The sequence below is a fragment of the Pholcus phalangioides genome, unplaced genomic scaffold (genome assembly GCF_987345545.1).
Source record: "Pholcus phalangioides strain wild (caught in Gottingen) unplaced genomic scaffold, Ppha-v1.0 ptg000042l_1, whole genome shotgun sequence".
Classification (NCBI taxonomy): domain Eukaryota; kingdom Metazoa; phylum Arthropoda; class Arachnida; order Araneae; family Pholcidae; genus Pholcus; species Pholcus phalangioides.
Window position 1 is genome coordinate 35,294,087 of NW_028301628.1, and position 23,066 is coordinate 35,317,152.

At 33.3% G+C, this 23,066-nt stretch overlaps 1 protein-coding gene across 1 annotated transcript in view; it reads left to right on the forward strand.

The window, feature by feature from the left end:
- Tango1 (transport and golgi organization 1) overlaps positions 1–22,571 on the forward strand; it is a 38,374-nt gene extending 15,803 nt beyond the window's left edge. The window contains exons 6-24 of the mRNA XM_089255456.1: positions 1,559–1,687; positions 2,054–2,081; positions 3,733–3,821; positions 4,523–4,612; positions 4,738–4,836; positions 5,180–5,251; positions 7,244–7,380; positions 9,982–10,072; positions 10,582–10,654; positions 10,766–10,806; positions 10,978–11,068; positions 11,858–11,996; positions 13,852–13,953; positions 14,124–14,184; positions 15,370–15,405; positions 18,207–18,274; positions 18,681–18,757; positions 18,908–19,510; positions 22,353–22,571. Coding sequence (XP_089111582.1) covers positions 1,559–1,687; positions 2,054–2,081; positions 3,733–3,821; positions 4,523–4,612; positions 4,738–4,836; positions 5,180–5,251; positions 7,244–7,380; positions 9,982–10,072; positions 10,582–10,654; positions 10,766–10,806; positions 10,978–11,068; positions 11,858–11,996; positions 13,852–13,953; positions 14,124–14,184; positions 15,370–15,405; positions 18,207–18,274; positions 18,681–18,757; positions 18,908–19,510; positions 22,353–22,450 — 2,124 coding nt within the window. The 3' untranslated portion in view covers positions 22,451–22,571. The remainder of the gene's footprint in view (positions 1–1,558; positions 1,688–2,053; positions 2,082–3,732; positions 3,822–4,522; positions 4,613–4,737; positions 4,837–5,179; positions 5,252–7,243; positions 7,381–9,981; positions 10,073–10,581; positions 10,655–10,765; positions 10,807–10,977; positions 11,069–11,857; positions 11,997–13,851; positions 13,954–14,123; positions 14,185–15,369; positions 15,406–18,206; positions 18,275–18,680; positions 18,758–18,907; positions 19,511–22,352) is intronic.
- The last annotated feature ends 495 nt before the right edge of the window (positions 22,572–23,066 follow it).

The following is a 23,066-nucleotide window of genomic DNA, read 5'->3' on the forward strand; positions in this document are numbered from 1 at the left end:
GTTTTGGTATATAGGCTTTTACGGTGACTTTAAAGCTTATGGCAATGCTGTTAACAAGCTCTTTTTTTTAAAGGAAAGCCATGAAAATAATCTGTTCCTCTCTCTCAAACTTTTCCATAGTGACTATTTAACCAAAATTAGCGACAAGTAAATGAGGGTTTAATAACATGTTATCTGTGAAAGCTGAAAGAGCCTATAGAAAAATTATGACTTAAGCGGAGTGACAACTTATTAGGGTGATGACTTAACAAGGTTTTACTGTATATATCTGTGAAGAGGAAAAACTAAAGTTTGAAAAAAAAATTTGTGAGGTTAAGATTTCAAATTATGTTGCTCTTTTCTGGAGTTTAGGTCAGGAATCCATGAAATATAAACCACAAAAATGCTAAACTAATCCCCCAAAGCAGAATATGCCGAACAATCTGGAAGAATTTTAAGAAAAATGTAGAAAACACTATTATGGGAACTTTTACCGCAGAGCATTTCCAGTCAGCCAAGGGCTCGTTGTAGAACAATGCAAAACATTCTGCTTTTGGGAAATTTTCTTTTTATGACCCACTGTGCCAACAAAATAATTGCTTTTAAGCTGTTTTGAATTCCAAATAAAATTTCTGTTCAATCTTTTATAGAGTCATCACTGAAAATTCTGACAATATAAAGACCTTAGAGCTATACATACAATCAGAACCCACATTCCAGCATGTACTGATTTGTTAGAAATTCTGCATAGGAATGTGTACTAGATGCATCTACAGTTAAGTACTAATAGTTAATTACCCGTGACGGCATACAATGTGAGTTCATGTATCATCACCGTCACACCGAATGAAAAAGAGCATCTTTTGAAAATAAAAAAAAATTGTGAATCATTTACAAATCCAATCCAAAAACAGAGTTATGTATCTGTAACCGGTGAATACAGTGAAACTTAAATATCATAAAATGATTCTGCAAATGTTTAGCACTTTGAGTTTGCAAAAATGATAAGTTATAGAACTGTTATTATAGAAAATATGTCATGACAAGGAGTTAAAAATTCAACTGCATTCATAATGACAACATTGACTGCCTCCAAGGGTATGAGCCTACGTAAAGCAAATGATGAATTATCAAAATTTTAAAAATGTTATGTGTTGTCTATTTATGGATTTCTATCAGAAGAACAATCTGGCATTTCTATCCATAATTAATGTACATGGTTTCCTCCTTTTGGTAAATTATATGACTGCAGCTATTATTGCAATTATCATAATTTGTTTACCTAATTGTTTTCAATTTCCTATGAAATCAAGAGACATTGAATAAGTTTGTCAATTCAGAGAATGAAATATGAATTTTTTATGCACAAAAAAAAAATGTATCTAAAGGGGCTTCTGTGATTCTCGTCTTTTATATTTTAGAATATGCATTATGCTTTATAACAGTGTCGTAAATCTTTTTTACGTTTCAAAAATTTCATCTCATGATTTAGCCTGTCCTTTTATTATTTTCCAAATGACTATGAGCTAGAGCTTAAACTGTTTTCCAATTCTAGTGTTGTTATTATTTCTTCCCATAGTCCCCTGAACCTTTACACTCAAGTCTGAAAAGTATGAATTTTTATGGTATGTCAGCTCGAGCTGTTGTCTTCACTGCACTGAGTATCGTTCCAACTTTCCTTCTGTTTGTCTTGGTAACTTACATTCAGGTAAGTTTAATAATTTTCATCTCAAAACTTACTTTTCTATCACCAAATTACCCATGTATTTATTGTTTGTTCTATTTTCTTCAGTTTAGCATGTTTCTGAATCTGCAATATGAAAGGAATCGGTATATGACATGATTATGTCATTCAGTGATTAAGTAAAATTTAGTTAGATTTGATTTAACAGGAATTTTTGTTGGTAACAAGCACCTTACTGTGTGTGATGTACTACTGTATATTAAAATCCATTTCTTGATGTGGAATCATACACATTGCAGTGGGCAATATTTGATGACATGAAGCCGTGTATTCTTTGCATGCAAACTCCTCTTGATCTCAATTAATTTTTTTTGTTTTTATTTGTTTCAGAGGAACTCAAAAGAAAGTAGCATAACTGGTGAGTGTTCAAAGCTTTGATCGGGAATTTCAAATGTGTGAATTTATTTTTGTGTACAAACTGAATTAACTTGGGAAGTCAAAAGATTACATAGCTGGTGTGAATTTTCTTTCGTATCTGCAATTTTTTATGTATGTCGTTGGATAGTTTTTTCGAATAAAATATCATAATATATATATATATATCCATTATTGCTTATGTTCAAACAATATGTATTGATTAGTTGTTCAAGCTGAGGGAAAAGGAATTTGGTTTTATTATTATTATTTTAAGAATAGGGTTAATATAGCAATATATCATAATAATTATAAAATTAGAGTTGCAGCATATGCATTCTATAAAATTAAAAAAAACAAAACAAATGAAGAGATTTTATAGATACAAATGTTAATTCAGAAAAAGATACTTGAAAATACAACTACATTACTAACTTATTTTGTTCAGTTCATTCACCCTATTCATTCATTCCAAGCACGAAAAAAAATCGACTTTTTTTTTGATAATTTTAGAAATTTGTTTTCACAAAATGCAGTTGGCATTCTTATACAGTCAGACCTACTTCTAACAAAGTTGAATAAAGCAGTAAAAATATTTGTCATACACAAGCTTCATTATATCCATACCATCTTGAAGAGGGATGTGTTTAGTAGAAACTTTCACACAAATTTAAATTAAAGTAACTAATAAAACATTTAAAAATGGAGGGAGTGGGAATTTGATCAAAATCCTACATAACTGAAAGTATGTAATTTGTATATACTTTTTTTGTACCCTTTATATTAATCATCAAAAACCTTGTCAAAACAACTTGAAGTCATTGGTATTCAACTCTACTACTACTGAACCGCACATGCATCGCACAAATATTCCTCTGAAAGCATCTAACAAATTGGTGCATGTCAGAATGTTGTGTGCAATAAATAAGTAGTTTGTTTCTGTGCATGGATTTTAAATATTGTGGGCCTGATTGCTCTCTGTGAAGAAATTTTTGTTAATGAACTTTGCAGAATATCAAACTTCCCCTGTATTTTACATGTTGATATTTTAACTAACTACATGTCTTCAGTATTTTTAAGCAATGCATTTAGTTTTGAGCTTAGACATTCCTGTACATGATGACACCACAACATATTTCTGAATACAACAAATTTCAAATATGCAGTAATGATATAAGAGTGTTTCAGTGGTCGAATTCTAAGGAAGAACCCTGACTATAACAGGTTATTTGCCAGTGAAAAACGATTTGAGAGCCAGAGAAAAGTATGAAGAAAACAATAAGGAAAGAGGATCATACAAAAATTCACAAAATGCCCTAAGAGAATCATGAAAAGTTTAAGCGGATTGAAAAATATTTTCGTCTGCATTTTCTGAGAAAAAAAGAGGGGATTATCAAATGGTGAAATGCATTATCAAAAGGTATTTGCAGATGAAGATATGCATCTAACATTTGAAAGAACTCATTGAGAAAATAACAATGTTTGATCAGAGGTCAGATGAAAATTCTATTACACATGTACTTTCCCAAATTAGTTAATTGTTAGAAGCGGAATAAAAAACTCAAAAGACGTGGAAAAATTATGTTGATCATTATAACTTATGTGAAACTTCATTATATCTGTGTTCCTCATAAGTGGTTCTCATATCTTTTTAGCACAGCTGTGTGAAGCTGAAAGAAAGCTTTATCAGTCATCTGCGGAAAGAAATGCTTTATTAGAGGAAAATAACAATCTGAGAGAGCAGGTGTGTAAACATGCAACTAACTTTCAAAGTTCATAATTTATTTATGTAATGACTTTTTTTCCTGGATTTCAGCCACTAAATCTGTGTGAAGCTTTTGTCTCGTTCTGCAGACATGACCTGAAATATTTTCATTTCATTATTAAAAAAATAACATTTAATTATGTGAAGGTATATAACATTTATAAACACATTTTAGAAGATATTCGATTCTCCATGCACTTGAATCCAACACAGTTCACCCGAATCTAAAATTTATTTTATTTATAAAAATATGCATTATTGATTCTTTCAAGCAACCCACATAAGTAGGTTTGATTTTGGAGGAAAATAAATTCACTTCTCTGTAGATTAGAGTGAATAAATAAATAATTTTAAAGGAAATTAAAAAAAAATATATCAACCAAGTTGTAAACTGAATTTTTTTAATCATAATTTTTTGTGAATTTTCTCAAATAACTAAATTTTTGAAATTGGAGAAAAGTGTTTATTAAATTTTGCTATTTGCTTTTGTGCATTTAATTCATTGAATCAAAAAGCAAAGTCATGTCTTACATAATTCAAGTTTATTGAGCCCTGTGTTTATTGTTGATTATTATTTATCTCACTAAAAAATGTGAAATACAATGATTAGAGCACTGTTCAATTATGGCTTTTTGACAATTAATTATGCATGAAGTTGTCAAAAACATTTTTTTCCCCAGTTTGAAAGCGTCGAGAAGAGTTTAGTTGAAGACAGGTCAATCAGTTCCGAAATGAAAGGCACTGTGGAAGTATTGGAGTCTGAATATAAGGTATGAGATGTTGAATTAAATCATACATACCTTGTGTTTTCAAGAGATATATTAGTTTATTGTAAACACTGCCATAATTTAATTTAAAATTGATTTTCAATATTTCACTCATTCTATTTCTAAAGCAAGCAGAGTTAGAAATCAAGTCTCACCAAGATAAAATATTGCGTTTGTCACGGGAAAATGAAGATCTACAAAAGAAATTAGTTGACAGTTGCAATAAGGTATGTAAAACGGTAATAATCACAATAATTTATAAGTTAAGTCATACATTTGTTTTATTTCTTAATCTTTTAAGCTTTTTTTTCCCCCACTTGTAATATTTTAGGTTATTTTTTGACTTCCATTAAAATGTTATTTTCATTGGATTTGATGTTAATGATCACTGAAACAGGAAAGATTTTTTCGAATTTTTTTTTTCAAATTACATTTGTAGTATAAAATGTTTTTATCAATGTGTTTAAACTCGTGTTCTATGCTACGCATAGCTGATATATTTGTTGTATGTCTCGTGATTTTTTTTATGATAATTTTTTAATAACTGAATTAAGTTTTTTCCCCCCACAGTATGAACATTTATCAGAATGTTTGAAAACCCAAGAAAATGATATGAGTTCTTTATCAGATGCTAATGAAAAAGTAAGTTTTGTTACAGGTGTAATCTTCATCTTTCACTAATAAATAAACTCCAAATTTCACAATCAGTGATACAAGTTCATTTCTCATTTCATTTTTCAATTCAATTAAAATTCTTAAAAAAAAGAAAAGAAAAAGGAATCAAACCGTTTGGAATACAAAAACCAAAATATTATTTTAACAGCTTGTGAGTAAAAAAATTTCTAATCAGGCATTGAATGTCATGAAAATTTTTATGCAGTGAAACCGCACTACAGCGAAACTCAATATAAGGATCCATTTCACCCTACAACCATTTCAGGGGTGGGAACTCTGCGCCAATTGTGCCGCACTGTGCCAAAACTAATATCTTGCACCATCATGCTCCAATAGTGTATTTTCATATTTTTCTGCGCCAAATAGCGAATTTTGCTTCAGTATGCCTGGAATTTCAAAAAGGACGCCAAACAATTTTTGTTCCTGCTAGCCACGAAACGATTCTTTCCGAGAAGAGCGTGTTTTATTCCGCTATACTTAAACTATCGGCACCTCAAAGTGCAAATACGTGTGTTTCCGTTTGAAAAAAAAAGTCGCCACTGGAAGCAGCAGAAATTACTGTATTAGATCGTCATTGCATTAAATCCTGATGTTTCGTGAAAAAAATTTTCATTCCGGGAGTAATACGCACATGTCCGCCGAATTATGAATGTTAGTTGAGAAACTTTGCAGAATAACGAGCGTTAAATCGTCAATCTCGCCAAATAACGAGTGTCAGATCGCCAATCTCGCCAGATAATGTGTGCTGAATCGCCAAACATCGAGTTGATTCTTCTGAAATTCTCTCCCATTTTGCAACAATTTCTTTCCAAGTAAAAAAAAATTTAAGTTTTTAATTTTTTTAAGCTCATTTGAAGAAGTGTTGTAGAAGTGCTGAAGAAGTGCTGACAAATTTCATAGCATGAAAATTCTTTGAAATTGTAAGGAAATATGCATCCAAATTTCCCCCGAGCAAGTTCCACTGTTTTGACTTTGATGTATCACAGTAAAAATAAGTGTCTGTGGACACTGCAAAGATCACTTGATCCATTATCTAATATTAATTTTGTAAAATATTTCTGAATATAAAAAGATACATGTGAGCTATTAATGTAAAAAGCTCTGTGATATTAGCTGATCTGAAATAACCAAACAATAAACATTGAATAATAATCTCAAAACAATTATTTACTGTTTACTTCATATAATTAGCTATTTTAGGGATGAGATGAATAGAATTCAAAGATGTTTTGAAAGAAAAAAGAATGTGGTCATTACTGCAAATTCTTATTCATTATTACTCCATAAATTTGCTAATATATATCAACAAAACCAGTATTTTACTTTCTTCAACTCCACGATTCACTTATTTCAAACATTTCTCAACTACCCTAGATATATAATTGAACATCCAGATGTTAAAACTAGCAAATTCTTTAAATTGAAAGACTTGTTGGATGTTATGCCAAAATGAACTTGGGAAAGAAAAGTTAGTTTTTTCCTACCAGGAAACAACCCCTGCACCTCTTGTAAATTGGGCACAGACCATTATACCACAGAGACATGATCTTTCTTTATCTTAAAACATACACAATAGCGTAACTTCCTGAGTAAAGACATTGCAACCTCTTCTAACTTCAATAATTTGCCTCCGATGTATAATGTTGTTGGATTCACAAGAGGTCCTGGGTTTGTTTTCGAAGTGAAACAGCCAACTTTTTTTTCCCAAGTTCATTTCGGTATAACATCCAGAAAGTCTTTTGTTTTGATGTATCATTGGTTGAGGAAACTGTCATCCACCCCTACTAAAGAATTATTTCTTAATTTCATTTTTTCAAGTATTTTTTTCAACAGTGATCAGTCCCTGATATACACAATGACACAACACTTTTCCCCCTTACATGTCTTCAGTTATACTTACTTCATCAGTTATATTTATGGTAATATGAATTTTTCTTTATTTTTCTTGTCATGGTAAAGATGCAAGATGAACTCGATCAACTGTCTACTGAGAAGCAGCAGCTCCTTGCATCAGAAGAACTGTACAAGGAAAAAATTTCCAGTTTGGAACAAAGCTGCAAACAGCTATTGCAGGAAGCTGAGATTTGGAATGCAAGGTACTTTTCATGAGAAAATTTAAACTCGTTTTTGAATATTGTTGTTAATGACTTTTTATTCCAAATAACTGTCTCTGGTGGCAAAAGCTTATAGCCTTTTATTATCTTTCATTTTGTCCCTTCATATCAAAAAGGGGGGGGGGAGGTAAAAAAACACAATAGAAACATTATACCATAAAGAGAGGCGGCTTTATTCTCAGCCCAAGCCGTCAATGAAGGAAAAACCAAGTATTAAGGAAAAGATATTTTCTGGATATTATGCCGAGGTGAACTCGGAAAGTAAAGTCACCTGGTCTCTACTGGGACTCAAACGCAGGCCCTCTTGCTAACCGGGCAAGCATGCTACCATGTGTACCAGGCCAGTCATTTTTTTCTGTGGGGGGGGGGGCAAAGAATATACATATAAGATATATACTCAGTATATATGTGTGTATATTTATGTATTTCACCTTGCTTGTTCATTTCTATTGTATTTTTAAAAGCCTTTCCACCACCTAAAATAACGGACCTGATCTACACCACTGGAGACACAGACCCTGCCTTCCTTATTTCCAGCTCTTTGGGCTGAAGCATAGGCATTAGTAGATTCTACTAATTCAAGCAAATGGTCCCTAGGTGAGGCGGTAGAGAGAGACAAACAACTTTTTATCTCAACCCAGTATATTAAAGAAATGATGAATATGGAAACCATGGGATGCTTTCGAAATGAAAAATAAATGATAATTTCAGAGCAACAATAAGTGCATGTAACGTGGGGGAGGGGGGGGGGAGGGTGTGCTTGATGTTTGATCAGTTTGTTATTGGGGGCTAAGTCAAAAACTACATTATACAGGGTGATCCAAAAGCCATGCAACTTGTTCTAATATATTTTATTTCTAAAATTCTATCAAGAAATAAATTAAAAAGAACTATGTAGTTCGAATAAGGCAACATTTGTGGATACAAAAATAAAGTGTTTCAAAATTTTACGTGTATTCAAATTGTGAGCCTTTTGCGCTCTTTTTGCCAGGATTCTGGTCATTCTTCTGAGGGCACTTATGAATGAGTTCAAAATTATTATTCAATCATAAAAATTCTTTGCTTCTGGCAAAAAAACCATCTTGATTATGCTACAAATAAAGAGTGACTGAGAGTATCAGTGCACATGGAAAATTAAAAAGAAAAAACAACTTTCTATCTTGAACAGTATAGTGCTGCTGTCTATGAAAAACTTTACATTTACAATCAGTAGAAATTTGAGAAATTAATTTTTTTATAATGGGTCTCATGACTTTTTGTTCACCCGGTACTAGCTTAAATTCATGTAAACCTTTTCAACACATCTAGTGCTTGATAGCTGAACTTATATCTTATTCATTTACGCAATATAATGAATAAATATTTGCAAAGAAATGTTTTATGTTTGGTTTTGAGTTTCAGATAAATATGGACCACTGAGAGAGAGAGTTTGTTTCTTTGAGCTATGAAGAAAAATTTGATTTCTTAAATAAGTTATGTTTACATTGGAGGAACGCGTGTGCTGGGGGATATATATGATCACAGGATGGATAAGATCGATGTGTTATTATTACACTGTCAATCAACTGCTTCGACAAAAAAACACTAGCATCATAGGCGGAGATAGACTTGGTAGTCTGGGGGCATGGTCATTATTGCTGGGGGGGGGGGGCCACGGTGGTGGTGATGTCAACTCGTAATATACATATATACATTCGATCAGTCTACTCTACCTTTGACACTGGGGGGGGGGGGCAATTTCCCCCCACATGTCCACCCATGACTAGCATCATTTAGTAGCCCTGTGGTAGTCGAGTGGTCATAGTGATAGACTTGCATCATAGAGACCTGGGTTCGAGCCCCACCATTGCCACAGTGGTGGTTGACTGAAGGTGGTTTTCTGTTTTTCCCAAATTTGAGGTTCAAATGCAAGCTGACCTCAACTGTTAACAACCCCACTGTTAAAACGTCTCATGAGAGAGTGCAATGGCCTACAAACTGTACAAATATTTGGTCTTTACACTTCACTTCTGGCATATAGATGGCAGCACTAAAAACCAGACTCAACACTAGATATGCACTCAGACTGTTAGGTACACACACACACTTACACTTCCAGCACAACTCATCTAAGTAGTAAATTGCCCATTGCAACAGACCGGAGTTGTGCTCGGTTTGAAAAAAAATTAGTTTGGGATAATTACAGGTTGTGGTGTCGCAGGAGTTTTACCCTAATAGGGTTGTTAATTAAATGGAAATCCAGGAGTCACTCTCTCTGACCAATATATAGCCGCACTAATTTTTGTGAACCTGAATGGATGTGAAAAACTAGTTTGTAAATTGGAAAGATATTTAAAGGGAAGTATATTGTTTGAGACTAGAAGATTAGTTCTAAAAATGTGCAGTTTAAAAACCGGAGATTCATAAAATCAAACGTCACTGCATTTCTTACATTTTGATTCTTAGAGAAGAAGCATGGAAGCTATGTCTTACTGGTACATCTGGAAGGAAATTGGATCAAAATACTCACCTTTCACATAAAAGTAGACCTATGCATAAGAAGTATACTATACCACCTAACTTAATCATATTTTTTATTTACAGAGTCAGTGAACTTACTGAGCAAGTGTACAGTGAAGCAGCAGCAAAGAAAGAAGCTGAAAACTTAATCCAGTCGAAAGATAGTGAAATTGAGGTATGTTTAGAAGTATAACAGTATAAAATAAAGTCTGCATCAACTTTTTTTCCTGCTGATTCCCCGCTATAAAGATTGGGATTTTCATATCTGTAGTGAGAATTATTGCTGCAGCTTTAGTTGGAAATGAAGAAATTATTAAATCAGACCCAATGAAAAAGTCAGATATGACAAAAATATCAGTTACAAAGTTTTAAAACATTTTAAAATTATTCAGAATGACACCAAGAAATGGTGAAACACCCAAAGAATAGCCCGCAGATATTATGGGATGGTAATATTTACAGAGCAGCTCAGAAATTTTTATGAGTGATTTTTTAACTTATTAAGCCATAAGTCTTGTGTTTTTCTTCTAAAACTATTGTTTTAAGTTGTTTGCATGGTAACTTCACCATGTGCTTTTAGCAAACTGATTTCTGATTTTTCTTTTCACATGTTGTGTCTGTAATTAGCACCTATCTCTTAATAATTGCTATCCAGCAATAAATGAATATTCATTTCGATTGTAGACTCTGAAGACAGTTATTTCAAGCATGGAAGCTTTAACAAGTACCAAAGAATCTGAAGATGGGGACAAAAAGTGTAAGTTCTGTAACTTATTGTAAATAATAATAAATCAATGGATATATAGAAAGGAATTTTTAATAAATGTTGATATCCTTATTCATGTTTGCTTGTTTCTCTTTCCTTTAGCTCTGGAGGAAAGCATGCAATTACTAATGGATGCTGGAAAAGTACGACTGGATTCTTTTGTAGTTCTGTTTGATTATAGTGGATTTAAAAAAAAATGAACTTTTTATCTTGTGTATTTATTTATCATTATTTATTTTTTTTCTATGTACCTGAGCTTGTTTCTTTCATGTTTGAAAGATTTGTTCTGTTGCATCTTACTTGCTTATTTTCAGATACAAATTCAATTGAAGAAAAGTGAAGAGCTGAGTGAATCCTTGTCTGAAAAGTTGAAACAAGAACGTAATAAAGTTTTAGAGATGGAAGGTAAATTTTGCAAGTTAGTATTTTGTTCCACACCCCAGTTTCAGAGGAATGGTTCTGCTGATCAACAAAACTATTAATTAACTTCTTATATTTATTTGCATCATGAGAATCTTATTAATTGCCAATGAATCAGTGCAAATTCACATATTTGAATTTATGAATTTTGAAGACAATTCTTAGTTCTCTTTAGAAGTACCATATTTTAACATGCATGAGGAACCCCTTTTTACCAAAAATTGGGTCCCAAAAAATAGAGGGTTTCTAATGTACAGATAGTATAGAAATTGTCACTAGTTTTTTTATCATAGTTTATCTAACACATAGCATGATATATTATAACTAATCCAAAATGTACTGTGTTTTCAAGTAAGCAGGAAAATTCAGTTTGACAATAAACAGTTTCCTATTTTGGGTTTTTAAGTATCGTGTAATAATATGCAATATAGTGTAGTTTTGATTTTTTTTATTTTACATTGGTGGCAATTGTAATCCAGTGTCCTGGAATGCTATACCATAAAAACTCAATTTTACACAATAATTGAGATTGCTACATTCATAATAATCTTGTCCAAAATTATTAATTATTTTCATTCATTAAATTAGAATGTTAGCTCAATTTAAGCCAAAAAAGAGCATCAGTATTGTATGTCTAGTAAATATATTTCCTAAACGGAGAGATCCCTAGACAATTCGTCACATCTATAGATAATGATTTTTGAGATTTATTAATGTATCTTTAAAGTTATGCTAAATAAAAAATGCAATAAAAATGTGTATTCTGTTTTACAGTTGAGTTACTGGAATCCAAATCTGAGGTGGATAAACTGAAAGTTCATTATAATCAAGCACTGCAAGACAAAGCAGAGGCACAAACCAAACTTGATGTACTGACAAAATACTTTAAGGATAAAGAATTGCAATTGCAGAAGTTAGCTTTACTTTTTTTTAGCATTTTATTTATTTAATTTTATGTGTATTGTAACTTCTAGAATAGAACATCCGCCAAACTTAGAAAAATGCCAGTTAATAGTGGGGGGGGAGAAGTACCTGCTGGAATGTTCTGCATTTTTTGTAGTCCAATTTTTAACCAAGGACAAATGATGCTATACCTAATGCTCTTTATGTAATTTATTTGAAGAAAGAGTATGTTCAGTGTGTGTGCGTCAATAAGCTTTTTATCTGGGTTTCTTTTGCTTATCTCCCCCCAACCAGAAACCACGAATGCAGAATTTTTTTTTAATCACCTGGTTGGATCCCTTATACAGCTGTTTAAGTTTTCCCAGAAATGTGAATGTGTATTCGTATTGAAAAACATGTGAAAAAACATGTTAAGAAAATAACTTTCATAAAGTAATGCAGGAAAAATAAACATTCAAACATTATTTCCCACATTCTGTATTCCCCCCAAAAATTTGCACATTCATGCTTCTGGCTGGGTACCTGGTCATTCAGGTATCTCAGGTAATGAATTGGCTGACAAGCTGAATAGAAGAGGTTCTAGGACTCTGTTCATTGGTTCTGAGCCAGCTTTTGACATTTCTCAGAAACCGATTAGAAATTCTGTTTTCAACTCATTCAAAAAAAAGCAGTACTAGTACTGGCTGAACATTGATAGTCAGCAACAGGCAAAAGCGATAAATTGTGACTACCCTAGTTTTAAGCAGAAGGAGCTGATGAAGTTCAGCAGAAAAAAAGACATTTGTAAAGCTGTTGGTCTACTTACTGGTTATTGTACTATTGAAACACGTCTTAATGTCATAGGAGTAAGTAGTGACTCAACCTGTGGAGGGTGTTGGTATAAGGAAGAAACAGCTACTCACTCTCTTTGTGAATGGTAATTGTACTCAGCACATAAGTTTGAGCACTTGGGCTAGCATTTGATTGAACCCTGGGAGCTTCAAGACATTTCTATTAGATCTTCGCTGAACTTTGCTTCAACTACAGGTCTCTACTGAAGACTTTTATCTTTTTGGATGATAGTAAAATAGACCTCTGGTTGCAGTGCTAGGATCCACGAAGTCAGTTCCACCCACAAGTCCAACTCCCTTATGTTCATCATAAATTCAATCACAGGAAAGTAGAACCATGTCAAATTTTAATTACATATATTAAATATAAACTTCAATCCTAGAATGAATAAGCTAAGTAAAAGAAGTACCAAATCTGTGCCTTGTCACAGTCTATAACCACACATGATTTTTTTGTTTGTTTACCATGACCATTATTTTGTCTAAATGCCATTAACTGGATCAATATTTGAAAAGTGAAGAGAAAAAAAAAATTACATATGTTCTATTCACACTATTGAGAGGAGGGTTTGAGAAAAAACATTGACCAGATTCATGCTATGTCAATATCAGCTGCAAGAGCCAAAATTTACCTTTAAAACTGTATGGGTAATGTGCTATTTTCTGGAAATTAAATGGTACACATTTTGTAGGTGTCACATTAATTAAAAAAAAAAAAACTTGCTTTTAACAGATGACAAAATTATTTTTTGCAATAACGTAAGATAACTACATTTTGATTGCCATACATTATTCTGCTATCAAATTTAGTTCCAAGAAGTAGTGTCTTTTATCAGTACAATAATATATACATTTTTTAGTCTTTTGTTTTATGGTCATGAAAATTAAATAGAAAATAATTTAAAACCCTGAATTTTTATCAAAAAGGTTGAGCAAATTTATATCTCTCTGATTTTTGGTTATTTATGCTCTTTAATGAACAATCTGTATTAGTACTGATGTTTTATTATTTTACTTCATTGACTATTTATTCAGGGAACTTGGTGTTCAAGAAGCCTTTCGACAACGAAAAGAAGAGGATGCTACTCAAGCTGAAAGGCGTATACATCTAATTGAAGAAGAAAATTCATCATACAAGTATGTGTCAAGTGTGCACTTTCATTGTCAAATTTCTATTTTTATTGAAAAATAAAAGCATTATTATGTGAGCTCAGAGCTTATTCCCCCCCCCCCCCTTTGTTATGACTGTTTTATAAAATTACGTACAGCGAGTAATATGATTAATAACAATCTTACATTAATTTCAGGTTTCAAGTGGCAACTCTCAAGCAGGAAATAGAAGAAACAGAAAGAAATTTGAAAAACCAGGTATTTCTTTCTTTGTATAATCTGAATTCCTATCTGAATGGAAATTCTTAACCAGTATATAGATATGTACTATTTTGAAAATGTTTTTGTCATGTTGCGTGTGTCAGCATTGGGAACATACGTGAAAAATATTTCTGTGCACATGAAATTATGCTGTGTAAAATCCAAGGATCATTGAAATGTCTGAAATGATTCAGCAGACTTCTAATGTCCAGTATGTAGGCCTTGAAAAAGTGGCACTGGCTGATCTTCGATGCAATACTTGTATAAACGCAAAAATTTTGACACATGCAACCTCAACTTTTAATATGAAAGACGGCTGTCAGCACTTTGGGGGCATGAAACACACTTAATTGAGACATCATAAAAACGTTTGGGGCCCGCAAACAGTACACAAATCAGTTTATTAGAAGTTCTGCAGATTCATGTATTATTCAGTAGTAGTACTTTATGTGAGTTTAACTTTTTATTTGAATCTTATTGATTATTAATATCTTCTGTGGCATGAAGTATAATAATATCTATTTAATTAAATTTTAAAATCGACCTGTGGACCATGGGTTGTGAAACTGATCTAGAATATGATATTCAAATGACTGAAATAATATTGGTTTTGCTACAGAACTGTATGGCAATACAATAAAAATTAATTGCAGAAGATAAAAGCGCAGTGAAGTAGCTACAAATTAACTACTAGATCCATACATTTTTCATGAATTAAGCTTCTCAGACAATTTTTAATACAGTAAAACCCTCTCTTTTGTAGACAATCGCAAGAGAAAAAAAATCATCCATAAAAGAGGGGGGACAGTTAATCAGGGGATTTGAAATGCATACTTTTATTATACATGGGAAATTATTATTTAACTGTAAAAGAGGGGTTATATCTGAGAGGTGACTGGTTTTATTGTATTATGATGGAAAGATTCCTGATTATTCCTGTACTAGCCATTATGAATGAGCATATAAACTTTATATTTTGTGCTCACAAGTTTTGTGATTATAACTTCTGAAGCCAACCATTACTCTTGCAGCATAAACTGAGCTTATGTACTCATTAATGTTATCCAAATAGCCTGAAATCAGAAATCTTTCCACTGTAACACTGAATTTATACTTTACTTAAATATATGTAATCTTTTAGCTCAAAAACTTAATCTTCCCAATATTTTTTTCTTTTTTTAGATTGCTACTCAAGAAAAGAAAGCTCATGAGAATTGGGTGAGTGTGGTTTTTTATTGTTATTTGTATAGTCCACCGATCACGAGAAGAACACTGGCTACGTCATGTAGGACGATTCTATTATTTACTTTTAGGTAAAGCAACTGCCCATCGAGAATAGAGCATTAGCAACAGCGCTTTCCCGTTTGGCGTCTTTAGCGCTATTTTGGCCTCCTAGAAATTTCACTAAAAGCGCCACGGCAGTGCTCTTGATAACGTCGTCATCGCAGTGTTTTTGTTGCGTAAACACCGTCTGTTTGACAGTGTCATCTTAAGGCATTGTCGCATTTGATTCACAAAAATAAGATCTGGTCGAAATTTTCCAGAATTTACGTGGTAGGGCCTCAGAAAAATAACTTGGCCCGGGGAAGCCTGTGATGCTCTTAAGACGGCCCGGCTGCTCGAGCACTTACAGCACATTATTTTGATACAAAAAAATATATTTTTTATTCCGCAGAAGGGATCGAAAACTCCAGCCTTTTTTTAATAATCAGTTCCATGCATCAAGCTGAAGCCGAACACTGCTCGTATAAAACATTTTCGACCATGGCCCCTAGAAGGATGGGCTACTACACCGCACACCAACTCCGGTCATATATTGTCATACGGCAATTTCCAGCCAATGGAGTTAGGTGGGAAATGTAGGCTCCATCCATCGGTGGTCACCCTAGGCTCGGTAGGTAAAGAACTTGCTTCGAATGTTCTATGCCCGGATTCGAACCCATGGACCTTGATGGTAACCTTCGTAGTGGCAGAGCTGTAGACGAAGGATGGGCTGACAAAATCCAGCCTATAGGAGAATTCTTATAATTTTGTTCTTTTTTTCCCACACTGTAAATTCAGAATTGACGGCCGGTGAGAGATCCCTGCTGCAGCATGAGAGGACCATGCTTCCGATGCCCTTAAGCATGGCCCCCACATCTTGCAGCCGGGCTCTCAGATTGGAATCTTCAACGGGTCACTCTAAAATGAATTTATAGCTGTAAAAAATGATTAGAATCATCCAAGGCCTCAGGGCTGGATCCCTGTCAGCCCTGCCCTTGGGGGGACATGCCCTTAAGGTGGCTACAGACGTAACTGCAAACTTGACAAGCGGGCATGCTCAATCTTTTTATTTGTCACCTATTTAAAAGGCCCATATGAGTCGCTTCTGTCGAGGAAGTAAAAAAGGAAAAAAAACGATATGGCTATAAGAGAAGGTAAACAGAAGAAGAATGGCTAATTGCTAGCAGGTGGCATTCTCTTTTGCTGCGGTATAGAAATTAAACCGAAGAAAATGCCATATAATTTACAGTAGTAATAAATTATATTAATAATACTCCTTTTGTATTAAATTATTAATTTAAAGTAATTTAACAATTAATTTGTTTCATTATTTTAGGAATTTAATTATTAATTTTAGTAATAAAGGGAGTAAAATTACTTTAATGATAACACTACTCCCTTCGAATTTTTTTCTTTATCAAATATTTTAGTTCAAAATATTAAATTTAATAAAAATTCAAATTTTTTAAATTAAAAAATTTAATTTACTTCCAAAATTTATAACAATAATTTTCGAGTACATCTTTTAACAAACGTCAACACAAAAATCGCAGCTCACTCAAGCGTGACAGAGTTCACTGAAGCGTGAAAAATACCCTCATAACAGAAAGAACCAATTTGCGGCCTTTACTGGCAACCCAGGATAATTTTTATCCTTTCCCCACTCCGAAATGGACCCTCTCCAGAGAGGGGGGTTCCTGTAACTCTTCTCGTGATCTGAGGACTATACCTTGTCTGAGATTTCAATTCATGAAACTCATGAGTGCCTCATCCATTTGTAAAACTTTCTAAAATCATATGGGCTTTTATTACTAAAACCACGGCTGCCCCTACCAGATGGGGGGGGGGGGCTCGGTGTGAAAACAATAGTAGGCTCAGGTGCATCCCAATTTCGAAGCACAAAATGTTTAGGACCTTCTTTGTCCAATTTTATATTTGAGGTGGGGGGGGGGGGGGAGAAGGGGATAATCAGTAACTATCATCTTAGAATATACTGGAATGCTGAGAAATATGCGTAGAAAACATTTTGAGCCCACAATTGAATGCAAATTAACACAAGTATTGATGAAAATTCACCACTGAAGGTAATTTTTGACTAACGAAAAAAATCCTGAAAACTAATTAATGAAAATTTTTCAACTGATTAATTAAAAATACAAGATATACAGAAAACTGGATGTTGTGAAGATATTTATTATTTGAGATGTTGATTGTGTTTAAAGAAGGAAAAACTCATCTCTGCTTCTACTGGGAGATGTTTTTTCCTTCCTTAAAAAAATCAACATCTCAAATAATAAATATCTTCTCAACATCCAATTTTCTGTATATCTTGCATTAACAAGTGGAGAGCGATATCATGTCATATATATATAATTAAAAATAATTGAAAAGAACTAATTTCATCACCAGTGAAATTCAGACTTAATTCAAGAAATAATTTAAGAATTGGTGAAAGCCTCCAATAATTTACCATGAGTGCAGGGCCTCTCAAAGAGTGTGTAGGGATCTTGTGATAATTAGATTTGTTACTATGATTTTCAAGATTAAAAATGTGAATTGGTTGGCAAAATTTTTCATCTAGGTAGAGGCCTCGGAACATCACATAGCTCAGGGAAGTCCATGGTTCTGTCAAGATATAGCTCTTTTTTTCTAGTGATTGTGCTTCACTCTTTCGAGCGCGAGGTTTATAACAAGTACTGTGTGCATTTAGGCATCTTCATTCACATGTTAATAGACTTTTTCATTTAATATCCCAGTTGGCAGCTCGCAATGCAGAAAGAAAAATGGAAGAGATGAAGCAAGAAAATTCTCAGCTTCGTCAAAGGTATAGTTTTTATTTTTTTTGCGGAAGTTGTATAAATATTTTTCTTGGGTCTGATAACTTCCTCCCTTTGTTTTCATAATCATGAATGATTCAATCGCACAGATGAATTAAGTGATATTATTAAGTTGGCTAATAATATAATTTCAATTTTGTTGAAATATCTTTGTAAATATTTAAAAATGTAAATTTATAAAAAAAAAACTGAGTTTTAAAGTAAGGTTTCCTTTATGTACATTGACCCTTTAATTGTGCAAATGGTTACACACATACTTTTCTGTGTGCGTGAAAGAAATCCCCTCCCCCTTTGACACCTGTCAAATTTTACCGGAATTTATAATTGCTAAAAATTCTGGTGTATATTTTTTGTTTGCATAAGTCTGATTGATACGCAAACCTGAATTTTCAGGCTAACTCTACTGGAAAGGGAGCAAGAAAAATGGTCTACTTCTTCACAAGGAGATGTAGTTCGCCCAGTTCCTCAGCGTAAGTACAAATGAGAATTATTTTCATACTTTCTTTATTTTGTTGCTGCTGTGTATAAATTTCTTTCAATAGCAACTCAATAATTTTTCCATTATTAGAGGAACCACCAGCTTTTTAATGCATGTTTATTTTTCTTTTTTCAATTTTTAGGCGTATCAGAACAAGGACATGATGTTTTGAGCTCCAATGATGGTACTATCCCCGTGGAATTTCTTCCAAGGCACATTCCTCCACCAGCAAGACATCCAGATGATATGATTCCGCCTTTCCCTCCTCCAACTCATTTGCCTATGCCTTTAGCCGGAAGACCAATCCTTCCACCACCTTCACATTCTCCACGCCCTCTTCCACCCCCTATGATGCCACCTTTTATTCCACGTCCCCCTTTTGATCCTGTGCTATCCGGTATGCATCCACACAGACCTGTACCCTGGAGTACAATGTCAGAGAAACGTTTTGAACTAGAAAGAAGGAAAATGTCTTCCGACTTTGATTCTTCATCTTCTAGAAGGAACCAGACTCCTCCCCATAATGAGAGTTCCAGGAGATCTGTATCCCCAACTGAGTTCAATTCTCGTTCGAGAAGCTCCTCACCCTCTGTACCTTTACCAGACTTTCATAATACTCCACCACGCATGGGGAGACCTGATATGCCTCCTCCGCCCCCACATATGCGATTTGTTGGTGGACCACCACCTCCACATCTCATGCACAGAAGAGATTTTAACCCTGGTGCATCACCTTTTAGAGATGGTGAGTTGTCTTGGTATTAAAAGTGCATAATGAAAATATTGGTACCACCTTTCTTTTATTTTTTTAAAACTTGTATAAAAATGTTCATAGCAAAAATTATGCTTTTTCTTGTAAGAAAATTGCTAGTCATTCTTGATTCTGTTTCTTAAAAGTATTTTTCAAAATATTTCTTCATTAAAATGTAAAATGATTGATTTATGTCCTTTCTTCATTAATGCTATTCAGGAAATTATGGGATTAAAATGGGTAATTGGGTAATGGGTAATGGGATTAAAATTATGGGTCCAAAGAAACTTTTAAATGAATGCAGCAATACCCCCAAAATTAAATGATAGGGACTGATCGTATTCGGCTGTAGTTGAATTTCTACAAGTCATAGGTATGATTTTGCATGCAAATACATATGAATATTAGAGCCGATTGGGATCAAAGTTTATGAAAAACAGATCATTTTTCTTTTTACTATGAGTGTACAGTACCACTATGGTACTTTCTTATGACTTCATAAAATATAAATTGAGGCCTTGTGACAGAAACCTGGTCCTTAAAAAGGCATTTGTCCAATGAAATCTGTGCAAATAAAAGTCATGTTGAATGCTTTTAATTTGTTTTTATAATACCTTGATTAGATTGAAAGAAATAAGTTTGCTTGTGCACGATGGCAAAGAAACAACTTTCACACATAGGTTGCAATTAATAGAGAGTTTCAGACCAGATGAGTAGTCATCAATGACTGCTGCACAAATCTTTTTTTTCTTAATTTCTGGCAATAATGTTGGGCTTTGAGTACAAAATTGTGACTTCCTCTACAATAATAGCAGATACCATACAAGCCTTGAGATTCAATTTCTAAATCATTGAATTTTCCATCTTTATACACCGTGGCCTCCTAAAAATTACTTGTGTCATTTCATATGCTGTTCTGATTAACTCAACAATTTACTTAATGATCTCTGCTATTTCAGCAATAATCCCATGATCATGCTCCAATTTCAGAAATGTTTTTTTTTTTAATTGTGTAACTGAAATTGTGCAAGGGCTAAGTCTGGGTATTACTGTATTCAAAATAAAACTTCAAATAATTGTTTCTAAGTTTTTTGCATTTATTTTTAATGTCATACTTTCCTATAATAACTCTGCAATATGCAGTTATAAAATTGGAGAAGTTTTTGAAACGTCCATCCAAGTGAAAAAGTAGATTTTTTTTCTTATTGAATTTCAATGTATTATGGCCTGAACATTTTCCCTTCTTATCAGTATTGATGACCTTTCACTGAGTAGGTAACCACAAAGGCTGTTATTGGATAAAAGACTGACTCCCTAAATATATGCAGATATCCTTTTCTGTAATGGGCTTGTAACTGAAAACTATCTGAATATAATTTGGCCGTATCTGCCGAGTATTTGTGGAAAACTGAAAATCTGAATAGAGCTGTGTGGGAGTAGGATAGTTTTTCTCCCAAATGTTATCATTAAAAAGGAGTTATAACTGCAGTGAATATTGATATAATGGTACTGTGTGTGAATTATGAAAACAATTGTTTCAAAGAGATTGCCATTGTATCGAGAGGCAGTAATATCAACTAGAATTATCAAATTGATGCAGTTATCAACATCTATTCTAGATAGGTGTTATTTAGTAGCACCAGAAAATATGCACTTATAAGTATTTGTTCCTAACAGAAAATCGTAATTGGTTAGTTTATTACTTAAATTCAATTAGATTTATCCTGTTTCTTTCTGTTTTTTGAAGGCAAATATTGCACTTGGAAACATTGAATCTTTTTTTTTTTACCTCGGCAGTGACTTGGCAACAACTTTCTAATTGGGTTTTTAAGTACACTGTGTTTGTGTAAAGTTAGTTTTTGCATTTTTATAAATATACAACCCCTTGCAATTTGAATGATGTATCTGAGGTCTACACGCTATTTGGATATTTTTTATAGGTTGAGGTATGACTCTAGAATCAAAGTTTGTCAGTAATTTGTGGTGCATGCTGTTAGCTATGTATGCTGTATATCTGATGTCGGAGGTAAGGGCACTATGTCACAAAAGGGAAATTTTACTGGAGATGTGTTTAAAGATTTTCTCTCGAGCTTGTTTGCTTTACAAAGTGACTATATGTTTGTGTTAAAATAGGACTTGAGAAACACAGTGCCCTCTATACCTCCTCTTCCTAACTAGAACAATGCCTGCCACTATGTCTCAAGGCAGAGATATAAGCAGATAGAGTCGAAGGCCTGGACCATGCTGGAAAAATGTCTTGTACCTCAGTGTATTGTAACAAAAGAGCCGGAAATTAACAGCGTTATTAGCCCAATATTGCTGAAAGTGGAGATTGTGCCCTTTACCCTTGGCAGATATATAAAGGCTTTTGAGGCCTTAATACTCTACTTTTCCTCTCAAGATTTTTTGGAGGATTAGCTTTGAATGAAAATGAATATTTGAAGGGGTGGCTTAGCACCTTATTGTAACATTTTAGGTAGAGAGTTAACTAATATATAAGCTATGTTTTTGATACAAACCTGTTTTATAAAGAAGAATGTTATTCCTGAGAAAGACACTTCAAGTCAAATGTCAGAGTTCTTTGATACTTTTTGTGCATTTTTATTTTTCCATCGCTAGAATACTTATCAACTTAGAGAAGATTAGTCGAATCCAATCAGACATTCTAACCTTCTTTCTGATGATTCATCTAATCCTTTTGATAATCTGCGCAATGTCAAATTTCTACTATTTGATTTTCAAGAATTCAGCAACAATGACGTTTTGCTATTTTAGTTAGTTTTCAAAATATATTTGAAATATATATATTCAAAGATATTTGATATTTGCTTTTTAGGCAATCGTATCGAAAGACTACATGATGAAGGTGGCAATAGTGGTTCAAGGTCTAGAAACTTTAGTCAACCAAGACAAGCATCTGAAGAAGAAGTTTAGGTTCTAAATTTTTTTATAGTAAAATTGTTCTTCGAAAGCTGCGAGAAAACTTCGTGAATGTGATTTTTTTAAAATTGTAAATATGTGATGAAATTTTGAAATACACGATTAATTCAACATTTCCAGTGTATGTGTAATTCATGTTATTTTTTTGTAACTTATTTCCAGAAAACTGATTTTCTTCATGGAAAATCTTTATTTACACTATATACTGTGGATCCCACTTATAACGTTTTTCAAAAAACCACCATGAAGAAACGTTGTAAGTGGGAAAATGCTTTAAACAGAAAATCTTTATGAGAATTACTTAAAGTAGAGACCCCGAAAATAAGTTGCACTAAGCGGGAAAATGTTATAAGCGGGATCGACCATAGTATATTTTACAAAAGCTATTCTATTTTGCAATACTCATTTTTCTCTTTTTTTTTTAATTTTACTATCTCTCATGAAACAATTTTTTCATTAAAGCCCTCTGCACATGTTTGGATTTGCTGCTGAACAGTTCCGTGCATCCCTCTTAATTCTGCAGGGCTTGACAAATCAAAACAATGTTTAAGCACCAGCCCAATTTCTTACGAGCCCAGCATGGTATTCTGCTCAATAAAAATGGTCCTAA